The sequence below is a fragment of the Lactuca virosa genome, chromosome 7 (genome assembly GCF_052849685.1).
Source record: "Lactuca virosa cultivar CGN04683 chromosome 7, Lactuca_virosa_CGN04683_v6, whole genome shotgun sequence".
Lineage (NCBI taxonomy): Eukaryota > Viridiplantae > Streptophyta > Magnoliopsida > Asterales > Asteraceae > Lactuca > Lactuca virosa.
Genome location: NC_136432.1, coordinates 214,807,481 through 214,819,539, shown reverse-complemented (window position 1 = coordinate 214,819,539; position 12,059 = coordinate 214,807,481). Strand labels below are relative to the sequence as shown.

The following is a 12,059-nucleotide window of genomic DNA, read 5'->3' as shown; positions in this document are numbered from 1 at the left end:
TCAATCTTGAAACTGATGGATACCAAGGGAAAATTAGAAAGCAATGGTGGATACCAAGGGAGAATTAGTAATTCGACGTGTTGTCATCTGGAAAAAAAAAGCAATTTATAGTAAAAGGAAAAGTTTACCAAAACGAAAATGATGTTCAATAACTGATAATGAAAAGAAACAAACCTACAAAAGCTTAGCACATGATGGAAGCAAACCCTCCCCCCAATACCAGTTGAACGTTGTTAACTCGTTTCTGTCTTTGGGTCTCCTTGTGAAACTTTCTTCCATAAATCACATCACCGTGAATTTGATTAAATAAAGAAGAGACACATCAAAATCGCCTGCAAGCTCTGGTAAGGCTGAGATTAAAAAAGTGGAAAACGATGGTTAAATGAAATTTTTGTAGCCCTAATCGAATAGATAATGCAAAACCTAGAAACAAAGAAAAGAAATACAAAAACATACCAGAGAAACCCACAAACGATCAAAATGGAGAAGATGGGAAATCAAGGAACCGAATATAAGTGGGAATGTAGCAGGAACCGTTGATTGGAAGCCGGCGACAGGAATCCAAGGATTTGTGGAAAGGAGAAGAAAACCATAGAAGCAGACGAAAAACGGGAAATCGAGGAGTTACTCTTTCAGGGGTCTTTGAAAAAGACGGGAACGTGAAAAAATTGTGTGTAGAGGCGTACAACGAAGAACTAGAAGGCGGCAAGTGGTACATATATGTATCAAACTCATTGGAATGTTTAAGCAGTGGAACTTAGCTCCAGTAGTAAGCTACCGGCTCCAAACCACACGGTATTGAAGCTAGCTCAATACGAGTACTATTCATGAGCCTAGTCCAAAATTAATATATATATATATATATATATATATATATATATATATATATATATATATATAATAATGTTGCTCAACTTTCATGAACCAAATGATTATTTGACCGTGACTTTGATTAAGAAAGTGTCATAAGAGCTTCTTTAACCACCATATTATTTATGAAGAATTTAGGTGGCTCAAGCTTTTGAGTTGCTATATCCAAATTAGAAAGTGTCAACTAATTGAACGAACTTACGATTTAACTCGATATTGGAACCTTTTATTTGATAGATTTTATACTTTTGAATTATAGTCGTTTATTATAAACTAGTTTTTATCGTATTTAAGCATTATGAGAAAACCTCATATCATTTTATATATTTTTTTTGTATAAAATGAATGTATAAATTTGATTCCATATGGATTCGATCCCTATTACCGCTACTACAATTCACTTTTGTATTGCACGTTTTTTTTATTCGATGGTCTTGACAGCATGGATTTACATGGCCCTTTATGTTAAAGATACACATGGAATCCCTATTTGTTGTATGTGGCTAGGGTTAGGGCATTCTTTTTTGCTTCCACAATATTCCCTTGAGGGTTGATTGTTGCATGTGCCGATCGACGAATAGTGCTAATGATGCGAACAAGTCCCGGAGGAGGTACATAATAGTAAAGCAGGTGATAGCTAGAGATAAATCTCCTAGTCAATGGGTGTAATTCTCTAAAAATTATGATCACAAATGGAAATCTATGGTCAACGGTGTTTTAGGATGGGCCGGTGATTACACTTTGATGCCAAGTTTGATGGTGTATACTAAAAAAATGTTAAGGGAGGATTGTAAGTGAGAAATACTACTTTCTGAGAAGTGTGCAAAGTAGGATTCAATGTTGGTTGCATAGGCTCCTAATAGTATATTGGATGTCCGTTAGGTATGGCGGGAATTTTGACTGCTGAATTGGATTGCGAATATGACTTTTGTTTCATTTGTCATGTCTAGGTTTAGGTTTGACATTTGAACAATGATGTTTCTTATCGTAACCTTCCCGACCAGTATGATACAATACCATACAATGTCTATACTTTTGAACTAATGATTTATTAATTGTACATTTGTTCTATATTTATTGTACACTTTTGACTTTTGAAGTATTTTTTTTTAATTTTGACTTTAAATATTTTTGTTTTTGATATATATTACTTGATACAAAATATATGAACGTATTGTGTTTTAAATGTCTTTTTATTGTTATAAGTTTCATCAAGTAATTTATAACACAAATAAAAATATTTAAAGTCAAAGTTGAAGAATAAATAATTTCAAAAGTAAAAAACAGACAATAAATATGAGACGGTAGAAAATATTAAAAAACACATTAACCTAAAAAAAGGTTAAAAAACCAATCTTTTAAAACCCAAAAATAAAAAAACGGCAACAAAAAACCAATCTTTTAAAACCCAAAAATCAAAAAACGGCAACAAAAGAACCATACTTTAATGCTTTTTTTAGAACTAAAGCCTAAACTTTTTTTTTTAGGCCAAAACCAAGCTAATCCAACCCATACTTAATTCCTACTTTCTTTGCATTAGTCTTAATACAAAATTTATTACGTTTTTATAAAGATTTAATGTACAAAACTTATTATGTTTTTATAAAATTCAATTTTTACACTACATAATTTTTTTTGTAAAATTTACTCATTAAGTTTTTAAAATTTTTTCATTTTTGACCATTTGATTGGTCAACCAAATTACTTGCTGACATGTTGATATATCACTATTTAGTCATGTGACGTAATAACGTTGACATGACATGATGACGTGTTAAAATTGAAAAAACTGCACAAAATACACTAAATTTTTATTTTTTCGATTTTAACATTCCATTTTTTTCAAAGCGAACATAATTTTTTTTTTCATTTTCTTTAACTGCTTTTTTTTGGAACAACAAGATTTTATTAAAACATTAGCTAAAAGCTAGCAAAACATCATGAGAATTACAAATTAGAAGAAGCTAGAGCTGAGTTATGAAGCCAATTGACCCAAGAAAAACTAGCTTTTCTATATTTGTTCAAAACCCAAAAAAACGATCTATCCACAATCTCATAAAAAATAAGAGATTTCTTTGGATTACCTGAGGCGAACACAATAGAATTCCTAAAGTTCCAAATGACCAAAAAAGTAGTAGCCACAACTACATCAAACACTTTCATTTGACCCTTAATCAAACGGGTGAGATCAATCCAAGAAATAGTCGAATGAACCCGTGAAAACATAAGATATGAATACCCCACCAAATGACAATCATATGCCACTATGTCAAGACACCTACCAACTCCAAGCAGTCGACAAACAAATGACTAATAGTCTCCACCGCAATTGAGCAAACCGGGCGCATAATCGAAGGAACAAAAATGTCTCTTTCACTATTGACCAATCTCCACTTGAAAAGCATATGTATGGTTTTTTTTTTTTTTTTTTTTTTTTTTTTTTCATTTGAATTCGGATAAATATATCTATTTTACATTTAGAAACCATATATTTATGTATTCATACAAATTTGTATATATAAACATGGATAAATATGTATTATTTTTAATATAACCGTATTTTTCATTAAAGACACTATTTTAATATAAAATATGTATTTCTACATATAAATATGTACGGTTTAAAGTAAAACAAATACATGAAAATATGGTTAAAATGTCCTAAAAGTATGCATTTAAACATAAAAATAGGTATTAATTGCAACTTTTTGGTAAGATTTATTTAATTAATTTATACGTATAATACATACATAGTGATAGTGATGTGGTTGTTGATTATGAGATGGTGTAATATGATTAAAAAAACCCACTAAACTAAAAAACTTTTGGATGCATGAAATTTTGAATGAGATTAAAGTCTAAAATGACATGGTCTCTTTTGATTTGTTGATATACTTCCCTTATTATTTTTATTTAGGATACCATGAACTACATATTATGTATACATATCAACGAATGGTAAAAAATGATACATATATTTATGTGACACGAGATCCTTAAAACCGTATTTTTACATTAAAATTACATATTAATATGTAAAAATACATATTATACATTAAAGTTACATATTCAATGAAAAATAAGGTTATAATATAAATAATACATATTTATATATAACATCATGTTTTATGTATAAAAAATTGTATTTATACAACAAACATGGTTTTGAAATATAAAAAAAATTATATGGTTTCAAATGTAAAAAAAATTATTTATACAATTTTAAAAGGAAAATGAGTAATAATAAATGAAATTAGAAAAAAGTAATTTTGATTTGGAACACAAAAATTGAGTGTCAAAATTGAAAAAAATAAAATAAAAACTTAGGTGCTGTTTGTTTTTTCTGAGGCAAAATGTCTGCAGTCTGCGGACCACATCTGTAGACCTCTGCAGCAGAAGAGGTGGACCAAACGTCTGTAGTCTAAAAAAAAAAGACTGTTTGTTTTTTTAACATCTGCAAATTACTAAAATAAGCTAAAATCTAAATAAACTGATTGTTCTAACTACAAAGTGAATTTTTAATATTTTTATGACTTTATTATAAATAATTAACAAATCTAAATCAACTTTTATGTATTATTATATAAAAAGCGAAAATAAAAATGGTACAAATTAACGTATATATTTGATAAAAACTATCAATTTTGGTCGCAAAGTTATACCTAAACATTGTAATTGTGAATCAAAGAATTTGATACATAAATTGATGGAAATAAACTTTGATTTTTTCAATTAAATCAATTAAAATCGTACCATAAATATTTTTCTAAGAAATTGACGATATTGTATTACATAATGTTTTATAAAATTTGGCACAAAAAATATAAGAATATGCTATGATTTTTTTTCATATTTATATAAACAACTTCAATGACTATTATTCTAATAAATTTTTATTTATAAATTTGTGAAAAATATCATATTTGTGTCGTCGAATTTTTTTTTTAAGTATTGTAACTTTTTTTTTTCAATTTGTTTATCATTAATAAAGTTGGAATAAATATAAATTCAAAAAAACTAAAAAAAATCAAGATATATGTGTTTTTTTAGGTCTGCAGTCTTCAAAAAAACAAACAGTCTGTGAAGACTAATGTCTGCGCGTGGTCTGCGTCGCGCAGACAGAAGAGGCTAAGAAGATCTGCGGGCAAAAAACAAACACCACCTTAGTGTCTTTAGTATCATTTTTTTTCAATTTTAACACATCATGTCATGTCAGCGCCACATAACCAAATAGTGTCACATCAACGTGTCATGTCACCAAAAAGCGACACGCAAACAAATAATTAGGTAGACCGGTTAAATAGTCAAAATTATAAAAATTAAAAATATAATAACTAAATTATAACAAACAATAATGTAATGTCAAAATCAATTTGTTTATAAAAAGATAACAACTTTAATGCAAAATATCATATGAACAGAAGACTATATAAGTTTATAGGATTTGCACAGAGTAGCACTTGCATGTTGCATGTGATAGTTGGAAGTGAAATATCATATATATGGCTATATATAAGTTTATTGAAACACATGTGAGCCATTTAATGGGCCACATTGCACAAAATGTTAATACGGATTGATTGGTGTGCGCCGTCAAGGGACCACATAGTAACACTAGAACAATTTGACTAGTAAAAGACGTAATACATTTTGTTTAGAAATTAAGTACATTCGTATATAACTTGCATAGTCTTAAGTCTTATCAAGATGTTGAAAGCATGGCCATACGTGAACATTCATTTTATAGATATATTTTTTGATTAATATGCTTGGAATTTTTAAGTCAAATCGATCCCAATAAGTTGATTAAACCAAAACAATTTAGCTTGTTTAACCGGTCATATTTTATTCTTTAAACCAACTAAATAATAACACATGATTATACAACAATAACGACAATATATATAAATGTTATTATATTTTAATTCTTTACGGTTTAACCATTATCTTTTATTTTAATCAATGAAATTCATACATGTTAATTTTTTTTTCCACTATTACCATTTTAAACCTCTATTTCCTATTTAAAAGATATTAAAACTAACATGACTTATCATTTACATATATAATATCATATGTTTTACTTTCTGAAAGACTGATACACATACCAAGAATTCATTTAAGAATATAATGTAGGTTAATTTAATGTTTGCATAATCGGAATAGAAGGTCACTGTAGTCACAGTGGAATTTGACTTTTATGTACACTAAAGTAAAATTTATAAACCTTGTACGAATTCAAAATGTTTTTTTCCCCTCATTTTTGTGCCACAGCTTCTTTCATTTCAAGTAACGCATCTTCGAAACATTTTGCTAAATTATCAGGGTCGGGTATCAAATCTTTTGCAACTAATATCTGCATATCGGCTTTTCCCGCATAACTCAACATATGCATCGTGATCGCCTGCATCACCATTTGACACGACGTAAATACATATTTTTATTTTAACAAATGGAAGTGCTTATTTTGTTTGTACATAGAGCATAGGAATTTGTACGTGTGATAAACTTGATGTTGTCGTTCGGAGATATGTAACCGGAATGCCAGCAATTGTGAATTCTTCTCTTGGGCCAACAACATTCGATACCGTGAAAGTAGTGTTGCAAATTATCCTGTTGTTAAGCAAACTTGCACACTACAAACACAGATGAATTGTATTTTAGATATCTGACAAATAGTCTGCGAGTAATTATATTATAAATCGTAATAACCTTATAAAAGAAAATGTTTTTTTTTTTAAAATTAGAGATATTCCTATAAATGACTAGTGATTAATGTAATTTTTCAAGTTGCAATTCTCAAAGTTGTGAATTACAAAATTGCTCACCACAATTAAAAAAAAACATAAAAAATTTAAATTATGAAATATTTTCTTTTATTAAAAAAACTTATAAGGATATTTTGTGGTTAGAAGCTTTTTTTTTTTTTTTTTTTTTTTTTTTTTTTTTTTAAATTTGGTAATTGGCTAGTAACGAAATTGGTGGTTATTTTTGACTTTTTGTGTTTGATGAAAAAAAATGTTCAATTTTTAAATGTCACATCATAAAATATTTTTTTTGAATATCTCTTTAAAATATTAAAAAAATCATACAAATTCACCTTTGGTCCAAAACAGCTCATAACAAAGTTTCCAATCTGATACGACAAAAACGCCTCCATTGACAATTTCTTCCGATCAATCATTTTCTTGGCCCTTTTCAAGTACTGAAGAGGATCCGAACTTTTTTTATGGTAGTAAATTGGTAGAAGCATAATACCAAATTTATTTCCCCACCCTAATTTTGCATTTTTCTTCATCAACTCTTTCATATCCTAATAAAATTATAAGATTATGTGAAATTTAATAAACATGTATTTTGAATTTTGTATAAAAATATATAATTACCTGAAGTCCCGGCGATGGTCTTAGATTAACCAAGGCGACACCGGTGATTTGAAGCCCCTCTTCAAGAGCTAGGAAATACAATCGGTTGAATAAATAAAATAAACTTGAATATGAATTTTAATTTTAATTTGTTACATTTTAAAGGAAAAAAACTTACAGTTTGGTGATCTTTTGTCTAAATATTTTGATAGCCCTGATGATATTATACCAAACAGCACATCGTTTATCGTCTGCATTACAATATGTTACGAAATTTAATCAACTTGCCTAAGCCAAATAATAATAATAAAAAACCCATGTGACAAATTTTAACCCAAATAATTTTTGTTACAAATATGGCTCAACGTTGATTACAAGTTCATCTCAATTGTTTACGATTTTGTTTTTATCTTGTAAAGTTTAGATTTTATTTTACAAGTTTTGAATACTTTGGTACATTGTTACTTTCACATTTATGGCCCATGTCCTACAAATAAGAAACACTCAGATCTTTTACCTAACAATTTAAATTGCTTTCTATTCATGGACCCTTTAAAATAGATACATAATAGCCTTAACGTGCTCATGTGCATAGTTCTTTCTTCTTTAATAAACAAAAAAAAGAAAATGTCAATGTTTCAAAAACTTTCAAAAAGAAAAAACAGGGGCAGTTTTTTTTAGTAAAAAAAATTTGATTGTCTTAAACTGTGACAATCGAATTTTTTTTACTAAAAAAAAAGTGAGCAGGGGTACTTAGACCAAAACTGTGAAAAAACAATTTTTTTTTTCTTTAAACACAGTGTGCAGGGGGAGTTTTGACCAAAACTGTAAAATTTTCCCTTATTTTTACAATAAAAACAGTAGGGAGGGGCAGTTTGGTCCAAAACTTGGAAAATCCAAATTTTTTTACTATACCTTAAAAAAGCACCAGGGGTAAAATGGTCCTGAGGCATTAAATTATAAAAAATATTGTTCATTTAACGTAGATAATGATATAAAGGTAGTTATATTTCATTCTAACAATATAGAGTTACTTATAGTAATTAAATTTAAATTAAACATAACTATAAAATTGAATGTTTGTGCAGTGGATGGGAGTAATATAGAGTTACTTGGTGTTTTTTATACAAAGGCTTTAGTTGAATGTTTTTTTTTAACATGCAAAACTTCCATGGTATTTTTTTTTACATTTTTGAAACATTCTTTCCCAACAAAAAATATTTATTTTCATAAGTCATAATGTTTTTTCTTTCTTTCTTTTTTTGACTCCCAAATTTACGAAAATACTCACAACGTGAATTTTTAGTGTATTCATGAATCATTTTCGTCAAGAAGATGAAATACGATGCATATCCGAGTTGTACTGTACAAACAAACTTTCCGAGTTTTAGGTGATGTTTGGTTGGCCAGCCATTAACGGATAAGGAAGGTTTTCGTTGAATAATCGTTAAACAAACTGAAACTGAATGTCAAAATGGAAAAACATATCTAATGCATGCTTAAATCTAACGGAAAATGTAACAGAAATTCAAAACTTACCGCGTTGTTGACGGCGCTTTTCACCGTTTTCATGTCGTCAAGGCTGAACGTGGCGGTGGAGAGTTTTCTCGGCCACAGCTCCACCCCTTCTCCGCCTCTCACCACCGTTTTTCTGTCTTTCACCCATAGACACCTCGATATAAACTCAAACAGATAAATCAAAGTAAACCAAATCATTTTCACCACTTTCAAAAACTTCTCCGCTGTTTTAAATCGCCCAGGGCTTGATCTAGTGGATGAAATCAGAGGTTCGATCGTCGGCGTTTGTTCAGGATCATCTAATTTTCTACACAGAGTTAACATCAATGACATGATAGAGATTCCGTCGCCGAGCGCGTGGTGGAGACGCAACACCAGAGATTTATGAGCCGATAAAATGTGAATCTCCCACAATGGTTTATCGTGGCTCAAAGGAGTTGAGACTGTGAGGTCGGCGAGGTAATCGTTGACCGCGGCCTCATCGTTATCAGCTTCTCCGACGGGATCGGAGTGTAGGATGATGTGGCGGTTGAGTTGGAGGTCGGTTTTTCTCCAATATTCACGGCCGTGATTATCGGTAACTAAGAGGCTGGTGAATCTAGGGTGCTTGATCATGAGAGAATCGGAGACGACGGAAAGGACTTCATCAAATCCAATCGGACGCTCAAGGCCGAGAGCGCAGTTGATGATCTGGTGAGTCGCCGGCTGAATGAACAGCCGGCCGGCCGGCGTTAATGGTTCATCATCGTTCTCGATGCCCATTTTCTAGAGAGCGGAGAGGGTCATCGATGTGTGAAGATGGATTTTTTGCTTCCGAATTTGTGAGGATGGATTTACAACACACAGAAAAGGTTTGGCGTAGGAAAAGGGATTGCCGGCGAGGGAAGAAGAAGACAATGAGTGACACAGATACAGGGAAGTCAAGGGGCAATTTTGTCAATTAACAATAAAATTTCTGTGGATGGATAAAAATAAGCGAATCATTGCCCTTTCAAAATATCTATATTTTGACGTTTTTATAATCGGGTCAAAACAGTCACAGGGGCAATTTTGTCAATTAACAATATATATCAAGATACAGGGAAGTCACAGCAAGCAGCTTTTTAAAGCTTTTTTAGCTATTATTATTAAGAAGTGTTTTCAGCTTGTTATAACAAAAACTTTAAATTTAATTTCAAATTTAAATCTTAGTTACAGATTTCTTTATATTTTTATAAATTAATTTAATTGCTTTTTTTTTTAAAATTGCATCTATTTTATATTTTACAAAGATTGTTTTTTATATAATTTTTATAAAAATGTTTTTTTATACAAGTTTATATATTTTAAACATTTTTAATTATTTTATCAAATATTAATATACAAATAAAAGTTACGGTTTTCATATACCAACTAAACTTGTAATTAGTTTATTAACATATCTTCGATTTGTTTTTTTAGTTAAATATGAACTTTAAACATTTATTAATAAAAAATATTGGATTAGTTTGTTCTTTTATTTTATTTTATTTTTTTTAAGTTGTCAGATAAATATCTACATTTCAATACACCCTTAAAGCATTTTATGGGACTTATCTATGACTTATTGAAATTTCATTGTTATAAACATTTTTATTTTTCTATTATTTATTTTTCTATTATTTATTAATAATAATATTTTAGTTTATTTAAGTATATAGTATTTTTATTACTTTTTTATTTTTTACTCAATTAGTCCAATTTATTGGATATACAAACTATAATCATAATATTTTTTTATTGTGTTTTATTTTTTTAACTACATAACTTAATGAAACAATATTATGTGCTTAAAAACATACAATTATAAAACAAGGTTATATAAAACATTTTAAATATATGAAAATAAATTTTAATTAATCGAAAAACTTTCAAAAAAAGCTTGTGCATTAGAGTGGATTTAAAAAAGAAGTTGTTTTATTGATTTAAAATGGAAAAATAAGCTTTAAAAATAATTAATCATTGTGAATGATGTTACTAATAACTCTATAATTGATATTAGGGATGGGCATTTGGACCGGGGAACCGGTCGGAACATGTACCGGAACCGGAACCGGATAGAACCGAGCGGGTTGGGACCGAGTGTATATTCTTGTGGATTTTTGAAATTGGGAACCGATAGAACCGGCAAAAACAGGAACCGTATATTGCTATTTCTCGAGGACCGATTCCAACATTAAAGACGCAGTAATAACTGGTTGGAACTGGAACGGGTAGAACCGACGGTTCGGTTCGGTTCCGATGCTCACCCCTAATTGATATCATTCCCATTTCTGTAACTAGTCACAATCTAGGTTTTTCGATTGTTAGGTCTTTATTTGATTTAACACCTTTTCAAACATTCTAATAGATTGGCGACTAGATTCGGTGCATACGTTTAGTTTTTGTTAGGTCCACATTCAATTCTTGATAGTTGTTGTACACATTAAAAATGCATGTATTTGTCAAGTTTTCATGTTATGTTTTATAAGATCAATTTTTAACTAAATAACTTAAAATTTTATTTTATATTATCTTTTTGGTGTTTGTTGTTTTAATTGGGTTGTTTTCATGTTAGTAAAAAAACATAATATTATGTCGAGTCGTGTATCAATTACATAGATGTCATCTGCAAAAAAGATAAGGCATCTACAAACAAAAATAGGGTATATGAAAAAGGGGCGGGTCATCAGCAAAAACATCAAAACAACTTCGTTTGTTGAGAACATACCGAAAATGATGTTTATAGGTGGCAAAAAAGATCAACATGACAAAAATGCAAAAATGGTCAATGCGATTTGTATTTTTCTTTGATTAAGGTCCAAATTGGCCCCTAAAAGTAACAACATTAACAGAAAAAAAAAAATTAATGTGTATAAAATAACTATTTCATCCTCAAATTTATAAGTGTAATTATTTTCTCTTATTTTATTTTATAAATATTAAAAGAAAAACCTCTCCCAACCCCTACCTTTTAGAATTAAACGACACACGCTTTCCTTTCACAATTTTGGCAATTTACAAGAATTGAACGTGCTTTCTATTCCACAACCTCTATTATCATTTTCGCACGTTTTACCAGTGCCACGGTTGTTGTCACTGATGGTGTTTCTCTTCAACACCGATGTCCCTTCCACCACCTTCTCCTGTCTCATTTGATTTTTACTCATACCAACCCATATTCATTTCTTTGTAACAATTAGAAAAGAAGGGAATAAGCGACGCCCCGTTATGTTTCTGGGGGTTGTGGTGTAATGGTTCTATGAGGTGCGATGTTAGGGAGAAGACGAAGGAGAAGGAGTTGGGGGG

At 29.9% G+C, this 12,059-nt stretch overlaps 1 protein-coding gene across 1 annotated transcript; it reads right to left on the bottom strand.

Moving 5' to 3' along the window:
* Window positions 1-5,966: 5,966 nt before the first annotated feature.
* LOC145124672 (wax ester synthase/diacylglycerol acyltransferase 5-like) lies at window positions 5,967-9,720 on the bottom strand. Its single transcript, XM_079060091.1, has 6 exons — window positions 8,775-9,720; window positions 7,414-7,486; window positions 7,257-7,324; window positions 6,971-7,183; window positions 6,369-6,506; window positions 5,967-6,274 (listed from the first exon to the last, which is right to left on the bottom strand). Exons 1-6 carry the CDS (start codon window positions 9,513-9,515, stop codon window positions 6,128-6,130), a joined length of 1,380 nt encoding a protein of 459 aa, XP_078916217.1. The 5' UTR covers window positions 9,516-9,720; the 3' UTR covers window positions 5,967-6,127.
* Between the last annotated feature and the right edge of the window lie 2,339 nt (window positions 9,721-12,059).